The sequence below is a fragment of the Acanthisitta chloris genome, unplaced genomic scaffold, assembly GCF_000695815.1.
Source record: "Acanthisitta chloris isolate BGI_N310 unplaced genomic scaffold, ASM69581v1 scaffold33678, whole genome shotgun sequence".
Taxonomy (NCBI): domain Eukaryota; kingdom Metazoa; phylum Chordata; class Aves; order Passeriformes; family Acanthisittidae; genus Acanthisitta; species Acanthisitta chloris.
In genome coordinates this window covers 3,303-26,180 of record NW_008687052.1, presented here as the reverse complement: position 1 = coordinate 26,180, position 22,878 = coordinate 3,303, and the positions used below count along the sequence as shown (strand labels likewise).

The 22,878-nt window shown below is 38.9% G+C and overlaps 1 protein-coding gene across 1 annotated transcript in view; it reads right to left on the bottom strand.

The window, feature by feature from the left end:
• Positions 1–4,360: 4,360 nt before the first annotated feature.
• CHFR (checkpoint with forkhead and ring finger domains, E3 ubiquitin protein ligase) overlaps positions 4,361–22,878 on the bottom strand; it is a 21,770-nt gene continuing 3,252 nt past the window's right edge. The window contains 16 exon segments of the mRNA XM_009080451.1: positions 4,361–4,644; positions 6,806–6,878; positions 7,964–8,071; positions 8,243–8,330; positions 8,932–9,002; positions 9,711–9,794; positions 10,099–10,218; positions 10,714–10,856; positions 11,442–11,604; positions 12,146–12,300; positions 12,534–12,690; positions 12,969–13,181; position 13,644; positions 13,791–14,008; positions 14,156–14,215; positions 16,670–16,779. Of these exon segments, the coding sequence (XP_009078699.1) occupies positions 4,602–4,644; positions 6,806–6,878; positions 7,964–8,071; positions 8,243–8,330; positions 8,932–9,002; positions 9,711–9,794; positions 10,099–10,218; positions 10,714–10,856; positions 11,442–11,604; positions 12,146–12,300; positions 12,534–12,690; positions 12,969–13,181; position 13,644; positions 13,791–14,008; positions 14,156–14,215; positions 16,670–16,779 (1,807 nt within the window). The 3' untranslated portion in view covers positions 4,361–4,601.

The window sequence follows — 22,878 nt, the reverse complement described above, 5'->3', positions numbered from 1 at the left end:
TATAGCTTCAACATATATTCATGGTCTGTCTAGAAATGTCTTTGATGTTAAACCTCATATGGCACACTTAGCATTTTTTATAATTCATTTCCTATGGAAACTAATGAGCTTAAGGGTGAAATTACCTCATTGAAAGTCAAAATGGAAGTGTGAAGAAAAGAAGGATGACCTGGAAATCAGATTTAGAAGCAATCTTTGCATATTAAGCATTGCTGTGGGAAATAGTATAATTAGTTTGCTTCAGAAGTGATTCCTTGGAATTGTGTAAGTGGTATTTCAGCTCCCAAACATCATGCAGAAAGAATGTTCTATAAAATAGGTGGAAAAAAATGCAAAATCTCCCCACGTTCTTAACATCAAGAGATCCTTCTCCTAACTTCCAGTGACTGTTGATTTATTTTAAGAGGGCAGACTGTACAAAATAAAGCCCTTTCCAGCAGAGAGTTCCAAGGGCCACAGGAAACCAGATTTTCAGAGCATAATTTAGAATCAAGCATTCTCTTCCCAAATGCCTAACTCCTTTCACTTGAAACAACTTCTTTCCCTCAGCTCTTGCTGCAGGCTAAGCCATCTGTCCCACACAGTTCTACTGAAGACTAGAAATGGATACAAAATGGATGTATTTTGTTTGCTGACCGAATAAGCTAATGAGTAACCTTGGAGTGTCAAATACCAAGATTTTCCTTTTACATTCACAGAAAACAGTATCAGAGCTGAAGCAGAAATGATCCTATACAGTTGCTGATTCAAATGCATGAGCCACCCCAAGGGCTGTGGGATTAACACTGGCTGTGAGATCAGCCTGTTGTCAGCTAGCCCAGCTGCCAAAGGTCACACCTCTATTCCTCTCACAGTCATGCCACCATCTTTCTTACTCTGTATGGAGGAAGTGCTTGGAAGAGCTTATGCTGTGCCAGAACTGATCACCTGACAGTGCATCAATCCAAAATCAGCAGCTTCCTGAAACTAAATTAGTTGTGAGTCATTTGTTGACATAATGGAGCATAAAACATTCAAATCCACCAATCCAAGTGCTGGCCAAGCCAGAACTACCAGCTTTAAGGTCTATCAGCTTGTGTTTATGGTCACACAACACCACAGTGTTTTCATTTTTACATTACTTAACCTGAGTTTGACTTCTACTTCCAGTTAGTCTGAAGAACAAATGACAGCTGGTTTAAGAACAGTAACATGAATTAGCCACAGCATCAAAGGGTATCCACCTTCAAGTATGGGAATTGCAGCAGCACAAAAATCCTGGGAAGATAAATTGGAATCTGAAGCTTAACAACTCTGGCATCTTCCACCTCAGACAGAGCAGGGCACAGACAAGTCCTCCTATTTACTCAGCAAGGGAAAAGTTCTATTCAGAAAAGTTCTACTAACAGTAGAACTGTTGCAACCTTCTCATTGATACAATTAGATAGATGTAAAGAGGAACATAATGTGACAGCCACTTCCTCGACCCTGCTGTTACATCACTGGTGATACCAATGCTTGTCACTTCCGTGTTTATGGCATTGCAAGAAAATAGTACCGCTTTTTTTAAAAGTCGCAAACTTCTTTATTTGTTAGCATCTTGAAGCCATGTCAATTCTATCTCATAGTCTTAGATCATTCATCATCAATCCTGTAGAGATACTGATGATTCTTTGCAATATCATATGACACTTTTAAGGAAGTTCGAGAGAATTTCTTGGAAAAAACTCATGCCATATTCAGTTACTACAAGTTTAGGGATTATATTTACTTGTAAAATCTCAACATTCAAGTAACTAATAGCTTGACCAAGCATTAGCAAGTGTTGCACACATCCATTCCTGTGGTGACAGGACATAACAGAGATGAAACAGAAATAGACAACTTCAGTATCTTTTTTTTTTTTTTAATTAATAACTTCTTAGTTCAGGAAAAAATAAATCACAAAAGAGAACTGGAAGAACTACTCTCCACCTTCTTTATAAAAGAACTTTCTCAAAGAGAGAGACTATATACCTTGTCCACCACTATATCAAATCCTACCATAATCACCTTGGTTTCCACGTCTATTCTACCACGTCACGCTCAGCTTCCAAACATCTCTTATAAAGGAGGTGGGGGTGTGCTTTAAACAGGTTAAAAATATGCTGCACCTTTACAGTCTTTAAACAATTACACCAAGCATAGTTCATACATTTATCACATTGACTATCACCTGGTAACCATACATTTAAAAATGTCTAATGTATAGAGTATGTAATACCCATGACAGATACTCTTACTTACTTAAGAGCATATAAAGATCAGGATTTATTCACCCTCCCCATCTGGCAAGTTAATTTCTGATCTCTTCCTGGTACAATATAAATGACAACAAAATCCCTTCATTCCATTGCACTACCACAACCCTATATGCATAGAAAGGCAGATTAGTTATCTGTGACAGGGAAAAGGAAGAGGGGCTTATAAAAGGAATTCGAAGAATGTCTACTGCACAGGTAGTTTAGATGTTAAGCACATGAGTTCTGTTGCTTGGGTTTTCCCCCCCAATTTTTTTCCTTACAGTCACACAATACAGCTCCATACAAACTCAACTCAAGTAAGTGCAAGGGAGGTTGTACATAGTACTGTAGACACATTACTCTTGACCAACACAAAAATGTTCAGCACAAGAAGCTTGAACACTAGTACAGTGACAAGTCTATGCTGAAGAAAGCCCATCTGGAGTGTGGGAGTGGTGAATGAGAATGCAAAGCACATTGCTGCATATAATGTGCAAAGGCATGATCTCCACAACTGCACTCATTTTGCTACGTGCACAGCCAGATGATGAAAATGAGATCAAAACCAGCTGGGAATGGTTGTCCTGAGAAGATACAATAACCATTAAAAAAATCTACACATAAAATACAAATACAGGAGCAACAGAACATTGTTAATAATACTAAAAGACAGAAACACACTGTAGTTGTTAGAAGAAGTTTCAAGTAATATTCCAGATCCAATTTCAATCCTACTCACAGGAGAAAATGCCCAGAGATTAGGAAGAGAAGTCCACACCAAAGTGTATTTTAATAGTATACAGGCATGGTCAACAGACCCATCCTTGCAACAGCCACTTGGAAAAATAAGAGTCTAACCAGAAAGCATCATTCTAATGAGCATTTGTGTTCAGATGTGCATCACTGGAAAGAGTTGCTTCATTCACTGCAACCAGTAGACACAATGTGCTGCATCATTTGTGCTCCATTACATCCCAAGATACTGTGTGTACACTTTTTATCAGCAAAGTATAAATCCTGCTCGTAAAATAAGGCATACTTAAAAACAACATGGTATCTACAGAGGTAACTTTGAGTGCTTTCTTCTCATTCTGCTTCACTCTTCTAGGTATGATGAAAAATTGGTCCCAGTTGAGGTTTGCCAACATTAGCCACCAGCTTATGATGGAACAGAGGAGATCACATTGATTCAGGGGAAGGGGAATGTAGGGATTTATTTTTTTAATGACACTTGGGACATGTCCTGAACGAGCTCTGCAGAAGGCATGAAAATAAACCCTACATTTATTACATCAGTGACACCAGTGTTCCCCTTCATCATCCCTATCTACCCCTATCCAGAAATGCCTCTATATTGCTACAATTTGTCCAGACAGACTTATTTTCTGTAAGATTGTTCCTTCCAGTAAAGCTGCTATATTCTGTTTTAAATTCTAGCTTTTTCTACATTTTCACCAGTGTATGCATGCTGGAGAGCGGCTGCATTGCAGAGGTACATGTTTAGCACATGGTATCAAACCAAAAAGGAAATACAAAAAACTGAACCAGTGTGTCCTACTGGCTGCCCTAGGTCAAAAGCACTGTTTGGTCTTCTGATATAAAACACTACAGAAGTAATAGTAGCAGAAGTCTGTTCTGCTTCAAGTATTACCCCAACTTTAAATGTGATTTTCAAATTTTTGTGCAATCATTTTTGTAATTTCATGTGAATAAAAACATCAACATGTCTAAACTAAGAAAAGAAACTGTACTACTTCCACTCTAACACTGCACATACGGAAGAAGCTTTAAGTTGAAACAGCTGTTTAATGGATGGATATTTGAAGGTGAATATTCTCGTGGGTTTTAGCCCAAACGCAGTGGGCAGTGAGGAAGTATGAGAGGCCTGCAAAATGCAGTTAGAAATAGACACTGACAGTTTCCTTCTTAAATATTAATGGCTCTTGAAATACCCATCAGACACTTTTACAAAACATTTCTATTTTAAGTCTAACGATTTCTCTTAGTTTCTTCACAAGTAGTGCAAATACACTCCTTATTCTTAGGTCATCCCAAGATATGGCTGGTTCATGTGTGTGTGATTCGTGTTCTTCACCCACGTGGCACAGGGACACTGTAGTCATGGATGGAATGCAATGCTCACTGGACTATCTCAGAAAACAAAACTCTACCTTATCCATGTACAGCTGTAAAACTCTACAAATTAAAATTTTCACACCAGATAACCTGATGCAAAAGTTATTGATTCCCTGCTAAGGGGAACTGAGATGGTCCCCTGAAACCTCAAGCTGTACAAGCAGTGTAACAGGTCTCTGTCCCCTCCCTTCAGACTACAGGTACTCAGTTCTTGAATCGTGTTTGCTCACAAATGTGATTGAATTTCCTGAAATAAAAAACCAGAAAGCATTAGAATATAACAAAGTTCTCAGAAGTCAGGCAACAAGAGCAAATCAGCATCTTTCACAGGGTGATTTACATGTTAAACAGTTTAAAGCAGAACATTTATACACACTAAGATGTCTGTTTTTCAGAACCTGTGCAGATCATGCTCTACTACCATGTTATGTAGAACAGGATTTTCAACACCTCTCCTGCCTAACCCTTGCTGGTTTTATTATGCACAGAGAAAACCTGTTATTAAAAGTATTGCCCTATACTTCTGCATACTTCAAACCCAGAAGGCAATTACAACAGCGATTGGTGAATTAATTTTCCCCTGCAAGGTATGAGCAAATTTTAGTAGACAACATTGCACCAGTCACTAAGAACTAGAACTAAGCAGCCTAATGACACATTTCAACATAAACATGTTCTTTCAATGGCTTAAAATCTTCTGGAAAGGAAAAGTTTTTCTCAGCCTGTATTATATAAGCTTTTAAGGAATGTCAAGCCTGTCTTCATGGATTAAACAGGCAACACAATTTTGTACAAGGCACTTCTTCCCAATTCTCAAAAACATCTCACTGTTCATCCTTTGTTTTCCTCTTACTTGGGTTATGTGTCCCCTGACACACAACTGAAACACAAGTTGGGGTGTGGAGTGTGTGCACACATGGGAAGGAAATGATGCAAAGGAGACCATAAATGTTCCCCCTCTTGCTGAATTAGATTAAAGATTAGAAAAACCTTGCTTACATAACCAAACTACTTAGCAAAGCAGTTTAGCTCAATTTAAAAAGCCTTAACTGGATATTTAGGAGTGGCATGACAGGATTGTTTGCTTTTATGGATTTTAGGAACTAAGAGCAGTAGCCAGGAAAGCTCTAGGAACAACTAGTGCTTGAAAGCAAAAGAAAAGAGGAGAAGGAAAAAAAAAAAGGACCTGAGTAATTTCTATTCTAGATGGAATTATCCACCACAACATGAACAAAGATGACTGGTGAGTACTTTGATACCGAATTAACTCTCACATTTCAAAACAAAATCTCCTCTGGGAACACAGACAGTGCTGTAATGTGAAATTACAGATAACAGTGGTACTTTAAGTTACATCTGCAACTTAAATCCAAATTTATTTCTGAAAGCTATTCGGTAAAACCCTCTGAATTTGTAAGAGACTGCAGATGAATATTTTACAAGTCTGTCTTATGATCTGAGCTGTACAGACTGGTTATTTTCAACCCACAGTACCTGAAATATTAAAGGAATTATGCTAAGTGTGTATGTACATTGCAACATTAGAAAGATACTGCAGAATCTACTATTCATGAAGGCAGTTTTGCAATAAGGGGTAACAGCTCCTCTATCTTAAATTACACTGAGAATTTAGAGAATTATTCATAAAGCAAGAAGGATTTTGCTACCCTCCCTGGAACCAGTTAGATCTTAGGTAGAAAATTTTTGGTTTGTTTTACTAATCTTTAATATTTGTCTTACCCCACGTGCATCTTGTCTTAAGAATAAAATTGCAAAGGTCATCAGTGGCCTTGATATTTTTTAATCAACAAGCTGAATGTATATTGGATTGACTTTTCTCACAAATGACACCAAGAGTCCAAGTCTTCTGGAGGTATTAAAACCCTTGAGAAGTAGAGGGTTGATCTCTTTTCAGGTTCAGTATTTCATTTTCAACACATGCCAGATTCCTTGGGTCAGACAGGTAAATCTAGAAACTCCTCCAAACCCAGGAACTGCTTAGGAACCTGCTGTGGCTTATGTTACATGTTCCAACCTTCTCTTGCTTCTCTTGTTGCTAATTATTCCCACGAACTTACCCTTCAATGCAAGTTGCACTTCACTAAAACAGTCTCTCCTTCCACTCCAGTGGGTGGAAAAACAGACACAAGAAGTGACAGCAATGGGCTACACCCACAAGTACTGGCCATGCCCTTCTGACATGCATGAAGGGCTCATGCCAAAGTGCTGTTAGCACTAAAATGACAAAAAAAAATCCCTAAAGCTCACCCAGTTCTGCTTTATGCTGCAGAAGTGTTACTCATGCCATTCCTGGCACTTCAGAGGTTGCTTTTTGTTCAGTTGGTTTTGAGTTTTGCTTTGTTTTGAAGAAACACAAACCTAAACACTTTTTACATTGCCTGACTTACATGGCATGATGTGCTTTGACCTGAGTTCGACAGTTGCGCCCCCAGTAGCAATCAGGACGAGACGTGACAGTCACTGCAAGAGGAGCAAATGAAATACTACATTTATTACAGAAGTTAAGTAAGGTGATGTAATTATCAAACCACAGCTAATGGTGGTTACTCATCAGAGCAGGCTTTGTAGAGAAACAAGACAGGATTGGCAAGAACTGACTAAAATGTATTGGTTCACCTTTCTAGAAATAAAGCAAATACTCTGTGAACGACACAAAATTCATTTTGAGTATTAGGCTCATGCAGACTGTGGTGAAAGGATTTGGCTCTCAGTGCTCTCAACTGATGTTTTACCATTCAGTTTACGAGAGACAGACTTGACAGTGTCAGACACTGGCCACATCTCTAGATACAGTTCCATACAGAACAAAAACTATTAATTTGGGTAGAGGTTGTTGCTCTGCCCCTTTCACACACACTATAACTCAACTGTCCAGCAGCCTGTGACACTGAACTGAAAAGCAATACTAAGGACAAACCAGGTAGGATGATTGTGACTCATTATACACAGCAGCAGAAGCAGAGCTCTAAACAACTGAGGACAGGGAAGCTGTTGCTGACAACAGGAACTAGATGGACCAGAGGAACATTTAAAAGCAGACTGTTGGAATAGCTTCTGTTCCAAACAGATTTAGGTCTGAAGGAGGCACAGTTGCTTGCATGCTATTTTATACTAAAGCTGCAAAGGCAAACAGATTTAGAACTAATTTATGAGAGCATTCTTGTTCCCAGTTGAGAGTTGGTAAAATGTGGTGTTGTTCAGGAGATGCATCGTTCTATGTACTTAAATGGGAAAATAAATTGCATTACAGTAACTGGTTCCTGTTGACTGTGTTGTTGATTTTACTGAATTCCCCGTGTCACTCTGCAGATATGCTCATCCTACAGAGCAGAAATCATACTGAAAGAAAAGGTTGCATTAGGGAGTCTGCTGAAAACTACACACAAGCTCAGCAGCTGACAAGTACAGCAATCAGCCCAAGGTATTACCCTGCAAGATGTGCACTGGGCTGCATTAAAGTGCCAAAAGAACAGGATACAAAGGTAAAACTGACATTAACTTCTTGAGTTACTTTCCTCTCCTTAACTGTGCAAAACAATTCCCACCTGGCAATTCAGCAACAGGAATATTCTGCCTGTACTGGTAGGCAAGCTCTCGGAAGCTGCGAAGGCCACAACAGTAGCAAAGCACTGTGTTCCCAGTAATTCTGTAATCTGGGGAGAAGACCAATTTGACAAGATGTCAGTGCAAGGCTTAAGAAACCAGATTTGGCAGAAGAGTCAGGACAGCACTTGTTATGTACACACAACTTCAAACCTCTTGATAATAGTACTGAGTTATGTATAGACAAGGAGTTATACATGTACAAACTGAGCATAACATACCTGACAACATAAAAACTCCTCTTTGAAGAGCTAAGAGACTTTCATTTAACATATTTTTCCATGTCAGACCCCTGGATGCCAGGTAATCCTGAAAAGAGCAATTTAGGTGTTTAATCTAGAAAAATCTCCAACCTTAAAAGAGTTACCAAGATATTTATTCTAAGTATTTCCAAATCTAGGTCTAAGTAGGTTTTCAAAATGGGTTGATATTGATTACAAATAAAAATTAAGTACCTTTAACTTAATTGGCATACTTTCAGATCACCAATAAGCCCTTCCACTATCTATCTTCTTTTCAGAAGATCCTCACTTTTGCCAAAAGTCTGCAATAGATTCCTGTCAGTCACACTCTCACTCACCTCACATCAAGATTTTATCCAGTTGACCTAATTTAGGTAACTGTTATGGTATGAGGAAAATCTTTTCCATGCAATTTAGCATGAAATTTAACTTGTTTGGGACAAAACATCTAATAGGCCTTGCCTTCCTGGCATATTTTTAGTGAATTATTTTTCCCTAAACTTCGAATTGTTTGGGGCTTGTTAAACTTGCAGTTTAGACTCAGGTTCTGCAGGTGACACAATGCTGCCACTGCCACTGTCAGGCAGCACATTACTTCCATTTCACCAGTGAGTACATCTGAAACTCTGCACATTGTTGCTATCACACATAATGATTTTTACACATACCTTTAGGATATCTGACTCGTAGTGGTTGTTATTTAGGACTCCATCTAAACACTTGTCACCGAGATTTATTTCTAGTCAGAACAAGAAGAAGAGAAGTTACTATTTCTTCTCCCAACCCTGTGGCCCTCACACATTTTCTGAAGGTTCTTCTGTTTCCTGAAATAATGTGCACAGGCTCATGTGAGCACCAAAAACATGACTGCATTCGACATGTGCTACAGCATGTGATTGTAACTTCCAGGGCAAAGACAAGACACTGAGAGTCTACAATTGCACTTTTAGCCCACAAACACTACCACTAAGCTGCATAAGTTAACAGTGCTACTAAAGCACCTTCCATTCCCTTCAAACTGCAGCCAAACCACCCCAGCTGTTCTAATTTAGCTTTTAAAAATGTCTAAAACCTTGAGCCTCAGAAATCTGCCTGTTAAGGAGGGGAAGGTTCTTTTCTAATCCGTTAGCATCAGATGTTCAATGCTCCTGCACTTCTCTTCCTAGGCCGAAACAATCCATGATATTTTATATGGGAAAGCACTGAGCTCAACAAGTGCAGTTTCCAAGCCCAATATGGCATGAAGACACGAAGCTAAATCCTCTCAAAGTTAAGGCACACACCTCTGGAATTTTTTGTGTTTGTCATGGGAGGACACAGCCTTTGTTTCTTTTTGTGTAACAGTGCTACAAACTAACTTGTATATCTTAAATGACCTGAAGTTCAAGACAGACAGACATTCTTGCAAAGTTAGCAGGCTCATAAGAAACAGGTTACTCCACAATACCACAGAATGGTGCCAGACAGCCAAAACATGCCATCCGAGTGCAGCCCCAGTACAAGTGGCAGAAGGGTTGCAGACAAACTGTACCTGTAAAATAACAACCTGTAAGGACCTGCACACAACAAAATTTAACCATTATTGTTCTTATAAATCAATAGTAACAGAGCCCTGATAAACTTGCTTAAAAAAAGTACAGCTTCCTCACTTGAAATTCATTCTATAGAGGAATAATAAATTCTATGAAGGAAGATTCTTTCCTGCTGTCACTACAAGAACTCACATAAAGAATATTCGTATAAAAAACAGTCTTCAAAGTAAATTTAAGTTTTATAAAAAAATAAGGAGAGAGTTCTGCAGACAAGATTTAAAAAAAAAAAAGGGAAGTACACACATTGCTGAGGAGCAACATGAGGATTCTGTTCACGCTCTGCTCTTCGGTCAGGCATTGGCTGAAAGCAGCAGGTGCATATTACATGACTTCCTTGAGCAGGACACACATATTCCTGGACAGCTAGATGAGTTAAAAGAGGGGGAAAAAAGACAGATTGAACAATGTACACAACTGAAATCTGGACTAGGAATCTTAGTGAATATTAACAACACAAAATTCTCAAAGTAACAAACAAGAAACCTTTTCATAAAGATTTTATAAAACAGCAGAAAAACAGCATTCAGATGTCTACACTGCATAGGTGTGTCAAATATTCCAATATGTAGAACAGTTTAAGAACTATCAGCCATGAGCAACCCATTTTGGACAACCACAGAACAACTACAGTCAAACATCACAATATTTGCCAGGACACCTATGTGAGGTGGTGCTGCTCTGGGAGTGAGCTTGCTTAGTTTGTAACTTACTTGTTATAACACAGCTCATTGATTAGTTCAGGGGAGTTGGAGATACCTCAAGGTCCCTTCCAAGCCAAACCATTCTCTGACTCTGTAACAGGTTTATGAATTGCAGTATTTTAGCATCACACTACTGAGACCACATTATGACACTGACCTGCAGGGAAGTTGGCAGATGTTGATGGAGCATCTCCCAGTGCTTGCATTCCTCCTGCCTCTGTCTCCTGGCCCGTGCCAGGCAGAGGAGGAACAGAGTGTCTACGATACCCTGGGCACTGCCTGCATACTATATACGGTTGACTGAAAGAATAAAATAAGGTCACAGGAAATCACACCCAACAAATGCAAGACAAAGTTGGTCAGACTCTCAAAGTTTAAATTTGGAATTTCCTCATCCAGTAACAGATGGAAGTTTACATAACTCAGTACCTCACAGCTATGAAGACTACTGTAGTTGTGACGGATAAATACTTTGGGTTTTGTAGCATTCCCCCAAGTTGATCTTAGCCAGAAACCTGTCTTCTGTAAATCAACAGCCAGTTTGTAACTGGAAAAGGTGACTTCACATATCTCACGTGAAGATGCTGCACAACAACTCAGGAAAGAACTGTTGGTCACAAACTGAATCTTGCTGACTTCTAGGAAGTTCTAATTTTAATTATTTTTTGCTGACTGCTCAAGGCTCAGTAGGATGCCCAGGAGAACTGCCAAGATAATCGCTGGTAAGAATGAGCTTACCCAAAAACAAAACTAAGATTCATTCTGGCAATGACCATGGAAACACTATCAGCAGTAACAGCATTTCTGAAACTAGCTCTCTTTGTGGGTTTGTGCTTTCAATCCTAATCACATCTAATTCAGCACACAACTTAAAAATAGACATACCTGATATCTGAAGATTCGCTATCTACATCTGACAATTCCAATAAATCTTCAGAACTTCCCTCCTCGTCTGAGAAAGATCTCCGCACCTTAGGCTGCAACATGTCTTGAGTGATTTTGTTCCTAGCATCCATGCTACGTACATCGTCTTCATTGCGACATTTATCTGGCACGGGAACCACATTCAAATTTCAAGGGAAAAGAACACCTCACACCCCTCATCTGTACCCCACATCACTAACACAGTTACAATTACTGTGTTTCACTCCCACAAAACTTGGGTTTGGATAACAGAGCTCTAGAAGATCTTAGTTTAGTTCCCATCCCTGTTAAAGAAGTGTGGTATCAGGCAACTTCAGTTTTGTTTTCAAGAGGCCATGATCAAAGTTAATTAAATCAATACTCAAGTATATTTCTCAGACGTATCTGGGTTTAGGTGGCCTATTTGATAAAACTGATCTCCTTCTGATACCCATCTCATGATTAAGTAACAAATTAAGAACTCTTAGCATACTCAGTTATAGTACTAAATCACCTTTCACAAGTCATTATGTCATGTTAAATGCACTTGTTTTCTTACAGCCATGTCAGAGAAATCAGCAGAGTAATAAAACACACATCGTACAGACAACACCGTGTGCACACATCAGTTATGCAGCTCATGTGTGAAATACATCAGATTCTGCTACACACACAGTTCCACTTGCCTGGATGCTGAATCAGGTAAGCTTCAACCAAGTTGTTCAATATGTGATTTTTACAAATACGTTCAACTGGACAACGACAAGTTGGACATAGAGAAGATCTTTCCATCCATCCTGAGTAGCAGGCAGCACAAAATGTATGCATACATGGCTGCAAGCTGAAAACAGAAACAAATGGAGTCAAAACACAAACCTCTAACTTTTCAAATACATTCAAAACACTGAAAAAACTGTTTTGCACTGATCTGACTGTGTAGATGGGGTATGTATGATGACTGTATAGAAAGGGGATTCAGAAGGGCTTGGAAAACTCCTCACCTCCTCAAACAGTTGCCACTGAACTCTTCTGCATTATTACCACATGATTACAGCTTCTGTCACTCATACATACCTTACACAGTCATGCAGCAGTTCTTGGCAGATAATGCAAGTTAATGTTTCTTCCATCTTATCTGGCTTCACATTCGATGCTTTTGCATCTTCAGAGCCAATTTTGATGATACATTCACTTGGAGCTGCTGGCGAAAGATTTGGACAAGTGTCTTCATCTACAAAACAGAATATTCCACAAGATAAAGTTTCTGAAGCTTTTTTAAACTTATTTTAAGTATTATAAAAAAGACCTGAAAGATACAGACTGATTCACTATTCACTGGCAATGGTCCCACAAGAGCTTTACACAGAACAGCTTCTGCTACTAAAGACATTATTTTCCCTAGATCAGAAATCAAGTCAGTAGGAAACCAACTGAAGGACTGACGACAGCTGATCTGATTCAGTTTGGAGGGGGTGGGGGTTAGGTTGTACAATACAGTAGTATACTAGCCTCCTTTTAGTTTCTTCTTAGCAGGTTCCAAATCTTCCTCCCCTGTTCTTGGAGAATCTGATTCTGCTCTTTCTTTGCCAGTGATTCCTGAAGCTATTGCAGAAGTTTCAGCATTCATATCCAAGTTTTCATGTTTGCCATGCAGTGCTTTTAGACACGCAGATTCTAAGATGGGGAAAGCAGGCACAGGAGTGACAACTGAGGGTCGTGATCCTATAAAATAAAACCAGAAACATGAATGCAGCTGCATACAGATACAGGACATGTGAAAACAAAAGGCACTCAAACCCTGATGAGGCATATACATCAATCTAAACATCTGATTAGGAAAAAGTGAAGCAGAAAACCAATGTCTGCATAACTTACTAAATGCATTCTGAAGCAATCTGACTAATTGAGAGAGCTGGGGGAAAACAAGCCATTAGTTGTGTAACTCTACTTAAAATCCCCATTCCTCTTCAAATGTTAGAGTATTTAGTCATAAGACTATTATCCACACCAGGTCTTCCTGACAAAGTTGCCAGGCAGAGGAGTTATGCAATACTGATCACACATAACAGGTTGGGATCACAGCAACGGGCAAAGCTTTGTTTTCATAGGAGCATGTTCTGAAAGTCCAAACGAACTGCTGACAAATGCACAAGCAATTCACACAACTGATCCACCAGGATTTACCCTGTCTGCGCAGAGAAAGTTAAAATGCACATATCCATCTGATATTTTCACTAGAACTTTACAAGGCAAATGATAAAGACCCAGGTAGGGTAAGAGATCAATCTGTTAAAATGCAAAACTGGTGATGGGATATCAAACTGTAAATACTTGACACAATTCTTACCAGTGCTGAACAGATGCAGACTCAACAAGAGAGGTAGAAGAAGCATTAAAGAGGTTAGATGTAGAAGTAGATGGCTGTGGTTCCTCATAGCAAGACTGAGTAGCTGACGTTGATGAGGTAATTTGGGTCTCATCATTACTTCTTCCTGTACTTGAGGTATCTTTGGTCACATGGCATTGGTTTTCTACATTAACTTCTACAGTTGGAAGGGGGGAAAGGAAAGAAAAATATCTGTGTGACAGTCACGATATCATGGCTTCAAAATTCCAAGGAATCAAACTCGCTCAAGAGGGTTACATTAGTCATTGGAGCTTAGCTCCTCTTCATGGATCTTGAATTACTTCCTTACCTACTGGTTCTTGAGTTGCATCATGTTTTGTGTTTAAGGATTCATAAAGATAAGCAACATCTGAAAGAGATTAAAAATATTTATCATAATTTTTAAACACAAATTCACTAACCTTCAACTCACATAAACAACCTCTATTCACAAGTGGCTGCTTCTCCAAAGTGTCTGACAATGGAAGAGGCAAATGAAGGGTCACCTCCATAGGACCATGTTAATACACCTACTTAGGAGGCAATTAGGAGCAGCACAGCAAGATCTTTTCTTCTCAGGAGACCAGGCAGAGCAGCTTTTGTGTGACGTTTAACTTGTGCCAGCCATGGAACCAGAGGCTTAGTCGTTTCTTAAACCTAAAATCTGCTCTGTGTCAGAACAAACTGTATTTTTACTGATACTTGAATCAGAGTTCTTTGAAGAAGCTTATTATTTCTGAGCTCACTTCTCAACTTCTTCAATCAATATTATTTCCTCTCTTTGTGAGATACATGAACTCTCAAAAATACAGATTAAGATATGACACAAGTTTCACCCAGAAACTAATTTAGAATCTATTAATAAAACCAACTGGATAACAACCTTTTCTTCTCCATCTTACGTCAGCTTTATACTGTTCCAAAGATTCCCCTAACCTGCTACATTTTTTTCATCTCCAACCACCTACAATCAACTAGGACTCTGTTGGTTTCCAGAAACCCTTCTTTTGATCAAAAGTTAAAATATTGTCACCTTCTGAACTACTCAGAATGGTCAAATAGGCATTCTCTCTGTCTTTGAAGATGGAAAAGCTGAAAAAGCAAAACTGGAGACTTAGTAATTCAAATACTCGTTAACCCAAATGGAAATCAGTGATTCAGCTCAACACAAAGTACCCAGAAAATCTGCCTGAGTTCATCTAAGTAGCATCAAGAGCAATAGTGCCAATTTAGAAAGGATTTGTGAGATAAGCAAGCCATTTGGACAAAAAAGTACAGCTTAATCACTGCTTCATGTAACATCTACATCAGACAGCATCAACCTGATCTCTCTGGATAGAAATTAACAGCAACTTCATAAAGGAAGTATTTTAGCAGTATGTATGCAGAATTTTTTGGATTAACAGTTCCTATGTCTGTTACTGTATGAAAATGGTTAATACAGTATTGTGTTTTACATTAACTATAATGCTATAAATGTATCTAATACTACACCCTCTCATCTCCCAGTACATCCAGTTATCTCCGCAATAACAGGGGAGCCTATGACCACACGAAGTCTCTCTGTTCACCTAAAAGTTCCACGTCAGAGGTATCAAAAAGAGCAGTGAGAATTTACACTGAAAAATGCCTCCTTCGTCTAAAGTCTTTACCAGAAAGTGAGTGCTCTCTGCTGAAATGCAAATATTACATACTTCACACTTTAAAGAATTGCACACCAATGGACACAGCAGTTGGCAGGGGCACAACAATACACACATAAAGCAGAGCGTGCCCATCTCCTCTCCCCTCCATTTATCAAGGCTGAACACATCTGTTATTTTGTAACAATGGGCAGTTAAATTATTTCTGTAAATCTTTTCAGTCAGCACTGAAATTAATGATCTGTGTAACTCAAGGAAATGGTATGAAATGAAAAGGTGTGAATGAAAATTCTGCTGCCTCAATAGTTATTATTTCCCAAATCCGTGATAAAAATCTTTTAAGACAGATGACAACACAGATAATTTATGAAATCTTCTATTAATTTTTTCCATTGCAACAACTAAGCATTTACACCTAAACCTTGGTCCCACATTTCTGCACAGTTGAACACATGACAGAAAATTACTTCCTGCCCAATGACAGCCTGGCTTCTCTGAAAACCTTTGAGGAAGGACCCCCATTGTTATTATTTAAAAAAAAATTAAAATATTTTCACAGCATCAACCTGAAAATAACTGTAGGCATGTAAGGCACAATTCTTCTTTAAGACCACAAAAAAAAAATCTTCCCAGGTTTACTAATTTTACTTTCCCTGTAGGGCTTTCTCCATCTCTCCCCCACCTTTTGCTTCTTCTCTCTTTAAAACAAAAACCAGCATACACTCACAAAAACTCAAGGAAAACCAAACAAAAAAAAAAAAAAAAAAAAAAACACAAACAAACAAAAAAAAACCCACAAAAAAAAAGCTTTTGCAGCCTTTCCTTCTGGTGCCAAATACTGCTTCACTGGGATATATAAAGTATCACTAACTACCCCAGCAATTTGACTTCTAAAAGAAGCACTTGGACATGTGATCAGAACCTCACTACTTACCATTCCATGCATTAACTCTACCAAAACTACTTCTAGGCACATTTCAAGTTCAGACAGTTGCCCAGACTTGTCTCTGTAAAACCTGGCACATCCACGACCTCTCCTCTAGAGACTTGTTTTTAAACATTAGCAAATTATTTATCTTAAATTTGAGTAGTTCTATTTCAATTACACTGATATTTCTCTTGTCTCGTGACTCAAAAGCAAATGCCTAAGCACTCTGTTCAAAAATATATTATTCACTTACTGTTCTCTGGCTCATTTTTTCTGTAAACAACATAGATCACATCCCCAGTCTGTAAGGGGTATGTCTGCTTCTTAACCACTTTCAGTTTATTAATTACAGTTCCATAAGTACTGTAAAGAGAAAGAAGAGATAACTTAGCATAAACATTTTCATAATTACATAGGAGAAGGGAGAACATGAGATACTTTTAAAAAAGAAAAAACTATTGGCTCCCCCCAAAAAGTAAGTCAGAATTAAAAAAACCAAAACAAAACCAAGTCCAGAAACAAAAGATTTCTCCCACAGACAGAAGTGCAGATCTGCTAGAACTTCAAAGCTCATTTGCATCTGCTGGTAAGAATCTCTGTAGCTGACAGACAAAAGATCCCTGACATTGCCAACATCTCAAAATAATTAGATGATTGTTTCTGTACAATAATATCCACCCTTTAAGTATAAAATCCAAAAGGACAATGGCAGTTCTGTTCAAAAGGTTCTAGGTTATGTTTTCCAGTTAACACTGGGAATCTAAGACATTCTGTGACAAAGGAACTTATCCTGTACAGTCAGGGATGACATGCAGCACTAATTTTTCTCTCCTCCTGCTTCAAATAGTGAAAAAACTAAAATTCTGAGGTTACTTAGACTGTTTGCAAGTCAAACGTGAGAAGTCAGTAAGGTGGAAAAAATAGTTACACATAATGAAAGATGAGTTGGAATGAATTATTTTGATATCGATAAAAAAATCCAAGACCCATGGAAGAAATTAAACTGGGTAAGAGGAAAATGCAGAGCACTGCTGATTAATTTCTTCATCTCCTTAACTATGAGTGATGTTGTATACACAAGCTATTAATGTTTTATGACCAAGTCAAGTTATTCAAGTACTGAATAATTCCAGCTCACTTGCAATAAGCCTCTTTCAGGCCTGCAGCACTCTAGAATTTCAGACTTCTGCTATTCAAAAATGTCAGTAATTAGTACCAAATATAAACGAACAAAAATAAATCTGCTTTTCCACCTCAGCAGAGGAAGCTGCAGCATGAAGTAACAGCAAACCTGTGCTGCCACCTCCTGGAGGCACCACCTGCGCCCAGGACACCACAGCCTTAGGCAGAGCAGTTCCTCTCCAGGCAGGGGTGGTTATTTAGAAATAAACACCTTCCCTTTTCATTAGTTTTCTTTTAAAAAGCAAACTGAAAAAATCTCTTGCCATTTAGTAACACGAGCAGAGAAAGGAACCTAGAACACTGTACTGTTGACCTTTTCAGACACCAAGTCAAAAGCATTTGACGTTGAACAGTTAAAAGGAAAATCAAACCCTTTTGAATCACTACAGCAAATCCTGATCAAGGTATTAGTTCTTGCTCTTACTGCTGCAACTGCTTTCACTATCTACACAGCTGAATCAACTAATTCAACATAAATTAAAAACTACCAAAAAAAATTAAATAAATGCTACTTTAAACACGAAGAAACAAACAAAAACCTTTGTGTCACATTGGTATTTGCTCTATTAAAGAAACTTCAAGCTTTTCCTACAGGCAAGAAAACTATTTGAAGCTTGTCTTTTTACCTCAGGCATACAGACTGACTAGCCTGAAAGACATAAGCACCAGGGAACCAGCAGAACAGAGAAATCACTCAATATATGCCAAAGTTTAGCAATTGAGAGTAAAAAAGAATTTTCGGCAGTTTGTTGGAAATTACACTAATTTTTGAGTTCATATTGATGGTAGTGATAATATACTTAAAAAGATCATGTTGAAGCAAAATTGTACATCCTTCAGTTGTCAAAAGAAACAGCAAAGCTTACACCAAACCCTGAAACCTGTCAGAGATCCTTTAATAAAACTAGCAAACATCAATTTGACCTCCTTAGTTTTCCAGAAGGCACAACAAAGTATGCACCTCCCATCTGCCCTAAGTGCTCTAGACCTTCTTTTGTAATAAAACAGCAACACTCAAGTAACAGGACTTGTCTCCTACTGAGGTTTAGCTTCTACAGGCGATTTCTAGCCCAAATATTTCACTTAACATCAGGGGAAAACATCACAGCAATGTATTTTATGAAATCATCCTGTCATGACTCCAAGTTCCAAGATGGTTCTGGGGGACAATAACTCAAGTTATTGAGTCCAGAGAAGAACAAGAAGACTGGTGAAGGGACTCGAGTACAAGTGCCATGAGGAGAGGCTGAGGGAGCTGGGGGTGTTCAGCCTGGAGAAGAGGAGGCTCAGGGGAGACCTTATCACCCTCTACAACGCCCTGACAGGAGGTTGGAGTCAGGAGGGGGTTGGTCTCTTCTCCCAGGCAACTAGCAGTAGGACAAGAGAGCACAGACTCAAGCTCTGCCAGGGGAGGGATAGGTTGGATATTAGGAAGATATTTTTTTACGGAGAGAGTGATGAGGCATTGGAATGTGCTGCCCAGGGAGGTTGTGGATTCACCATCCCTGGAGGTTTTCAAGATGAGACTGGATGTGGCACTTAGTGCCATGGTCTGGTAACCATGGTAGGGTTGGATTTGATGATCTTGGAGGTCTTTTCCAATGTGGTTGATTACATGATTCTGTGAAGTGAGGTATTCTTGGAAAAAGGAAAGAAAAAACCCCCAAACATCACATGTCTAGTAACCACTCATGCTTGGTCTTACATAGCAAACTGCAGAAACAGCCATGCAAGACCTTAATTGTCAAACTGACTACAAACAGACAGATCTTCTCAGTCCTGCAGTGACACAAACTTCAGTGGGAGCTGACATGAGTTATTTGGCACACATGGACCCAAATGAAGTAGGAATGGATGGATATCACTTAACACAGAAAACCATAAGCCATACATTCAATACATTAGCAAACTAAAGCAGTTATATTTATCTCTCAGCCAATAATCAAAGGGAAAAAATATCCAACCACCCCAGATAATTGTATTAGTCTTTCATTTCCAGTTTCAGGCTTTAGCAGGAGACTTTTAACAGCTATGGTGACATTTCAGATTAACGTTGTGGGTATTTTTTAACTCGACACACATGATAAGATATAACAATTGTACATTCCTGTGATGTTTCAAATTAAAGTAAGGTCCCCATAATGTAAGTAGAAAGTACAACTAGAACCCCAAATACGAAGCGATTCATTAGGACTTAATATTGAATTGATGCCAACTGGCTGTACAATTTTTCAAGAGCAGAAGAAAAACAGTACTATCAGATATAAATTATCTGTGTGGTGAAAAAAATGTCACAAAAGGTCCTAATGTCACTTAGCTAAAGACTAGGGGAAAAAAATCATGCCTTGACTCAATTCCAATGTGGTTGATGACTCCACAGTTTCATTAATGAACTACTAATTTCCTTTACTCCCCAATCCCAAGTCCTGTGCAGAATTGATGTGCACAGCTACACTCAGAACAGGGTTACTTTTGAAGTAGGTGAATGATCTGTGTTGTAAGATACTTTGGGATCCTTCCAAGAAACATACCAGTCTGGTACTTTTTACTAATTACTAGCATCCATCCAGGAAAAGAATCAGATTTATGTTAAAGTTTCTGGGTTAATAGTTTTAATAGTTATCTCCTATTTAAATGTATACTACCCTGAACATACCATAAACTGAGTTTTGAATTCTATTAAGATACAGAATCCTTCCTGTACTGTAACTCCCCATTCTTTTAATCTTCATAGAAATAGTTTTGACTGGTAGGGTGAGGAGAATTTAGTAGCAGAAAGGACACCAGCACCAACTGAAGACCAATTTCTGATTTACTCATAGAAAGGGAGTATCTCCTTGCCTTAATATCAGCCTTGTGTAAAGTTTCCTGTTCTGATACATCACTTACTACTTAGAATCTTTAAAAAAAATCCTACAAGATAACAAGAAGAGGTTTTAAAAAAAAATACATTAGTTGCATTTAAAATTTCTTCTTCAAAATGGAGAATCTCACAATTGCTTTTGCTTGGGCCAAGCCAACTGCTGCCTCCACTGCGTTAGGTCAGTTTGTGTCGTTTGTTTTCTTTCAAGCAGTATAAAGCAACTAGGACATGGTTTGGAAAATAAAGCAGAAACATATCCCCAAAAAGGGCAACACTGTGAGTATTTTATTGTTCTACTTGTTAACTCTTAGCTTTTGTTACTTCCTAACTTCTGTTTACTCAATTTTGAGTTCTCTACACATTTTCTTTCACCTGCAAATTTATGGTAATTATTTCCAAAGTAGATTCAAGAACTCACTATGCTGTCAGGGAGATAAAAACCAATGCTGGCCCTCGATATATATTTGATGATATTTTTTTGAGTTAGCCACAATACAGAAACTAAGTCCACTCAGTCTTACTGTTGTGCACTAACTGCCTCCTTCAATGCATTCCTCCCCACCAGAAAAATCTGAGCTTGACCACAGCAATGTTTCCAAACTCTTTTCCACTTCAGAGAAGAAAAAGCTGACATTGCAGTATTTTTCTGGGACTCTGGGCATCTGTTTTGCCAACCCAAACATTCAAAAAATCGTCTTCTTTCAGCCTGCTTGATTTCTTTGGAAGTCCTCTGATGTTTGGCACAAACACTGGAAGACCCAGAAGAACCGGAAGTGTTTTCCAAGGAGTCATATCAACTCATTTGGTTTCTTGATTCAGCAAACGGTTATGCACTTCACACCAACACACAGGCAAGACTAACAGGCACAGGATCTTACTCTTCTCTGTTAGATACACCAATGTGTAACAGGCACAAGCAGCTTGCTGGCAGTACTCCATGGGTGCAGCCTTTCTGCTACACTACCTTGTAACAAGCCTCACCTTTTCATTAATATATCATACAGACAATTAACTTTAATTTGGCTTTGCTAGTTTTCTGCTGTCTGCACCTTCTGCCTCAGGGGGTGGGTAGGGAAGGAAAAAAAAAAGAGGCAGGAATGTTTCTGCATTGTGCACAATTTATTTAGCTTGTTTTATCCTAACATTGGTTTAAACCAATTCTAACAGGGACAGCTTCTAAAGCTTAGATTTACAGTGATGCTCTGAAACTGCCATGACAGGCAAACATGGCTTGAGTTGTTGCTTGAAATGTCTTGAAACTTACGATTACATTGGAGAATGGTAATTATAAGCCTTTTCCAAGACATCTTAACTAGGCCTGATATTTTTCCCAAAAATCTAGTCATCCCACAGCTTCTGGGAGTATAACCCCTCCAGGAATCTATTCAGGAACCTATCCTGGATCTACTGGACCTACCCTAGCAACAACCTTGATGAGGAGAGGAAGTACACCCTCACCAAGTCTGCAGCAGACCACAAAGCAGGGGCAGATCTGGGCTGCCATCAGGGACACTTTGGCAAGCCACAGGAATGGGCTGATGGGAATGTCATGACATTCAATACGGACAAACCCCAAGTCCTGTGCCTGGGATGGAATAACCACCTGCAGCAGGCTAGAGACAGACCAGCAACAGCTCTTGGTGGATCTTATGACTAAGCATAAGATCACACACCTTGGACTTCTGCCTAGGCTTAAGTCAGCAGCCTGTCCTGGCAGTGATGAAAGCCTACAGAACACCTGGCTGTATTAACAGGAGTGTCACCTCAAACTCAAAGTGATTATTCTTTTTTACTTGGAATTCATTCATCCACATCTAAATATTACACCTACTTTTGGGTCAGCTGGTACAAGGAAGGACTCAAGCCAGCCCAGTGGAAAGCCATGGATATGGCCAGAGGGCTGCAGCAAAAGACCCATGAGCTAAGGGGTCAGGGGAACTGGGCTTGTTTTGCCCAGGATAAGGAGACTTGGTGCACAGGGGACTTCACACCAACCTTCCAGTACCTATAAGCAACACACCAAGAAGACAGAGGCAGGATCTTTACTGAGATGACAAAGGTCGTAAGTTGAAACAAGGAAGATTCAAATGGATGCAAGGAAAAAAATATTTTAAAAATCATTGTCATAATTAAGATGTGTAATAAGGGTCCTGAGAGGTTACAAAATCTCTGTCCTGGGAGATTTTCAAGACCTGACTAAGGAAATCCTAAACAAACACTGCCCAAACCCAGTGGTGGACCATCTTTGACAGAGTTTCAACTAAGTGTCCTTCCGAGGTATTTTCCAACCTGAGCAATTTTGTATGTTCAGTTTTACTTGAGGAAATAAAATAAATGCATATCCCACATACATATCTGGAAGAGGGTTCCTCACCCTGAAGTAGATTCCGTTTAATATCAACATAGCTACGAAGCGA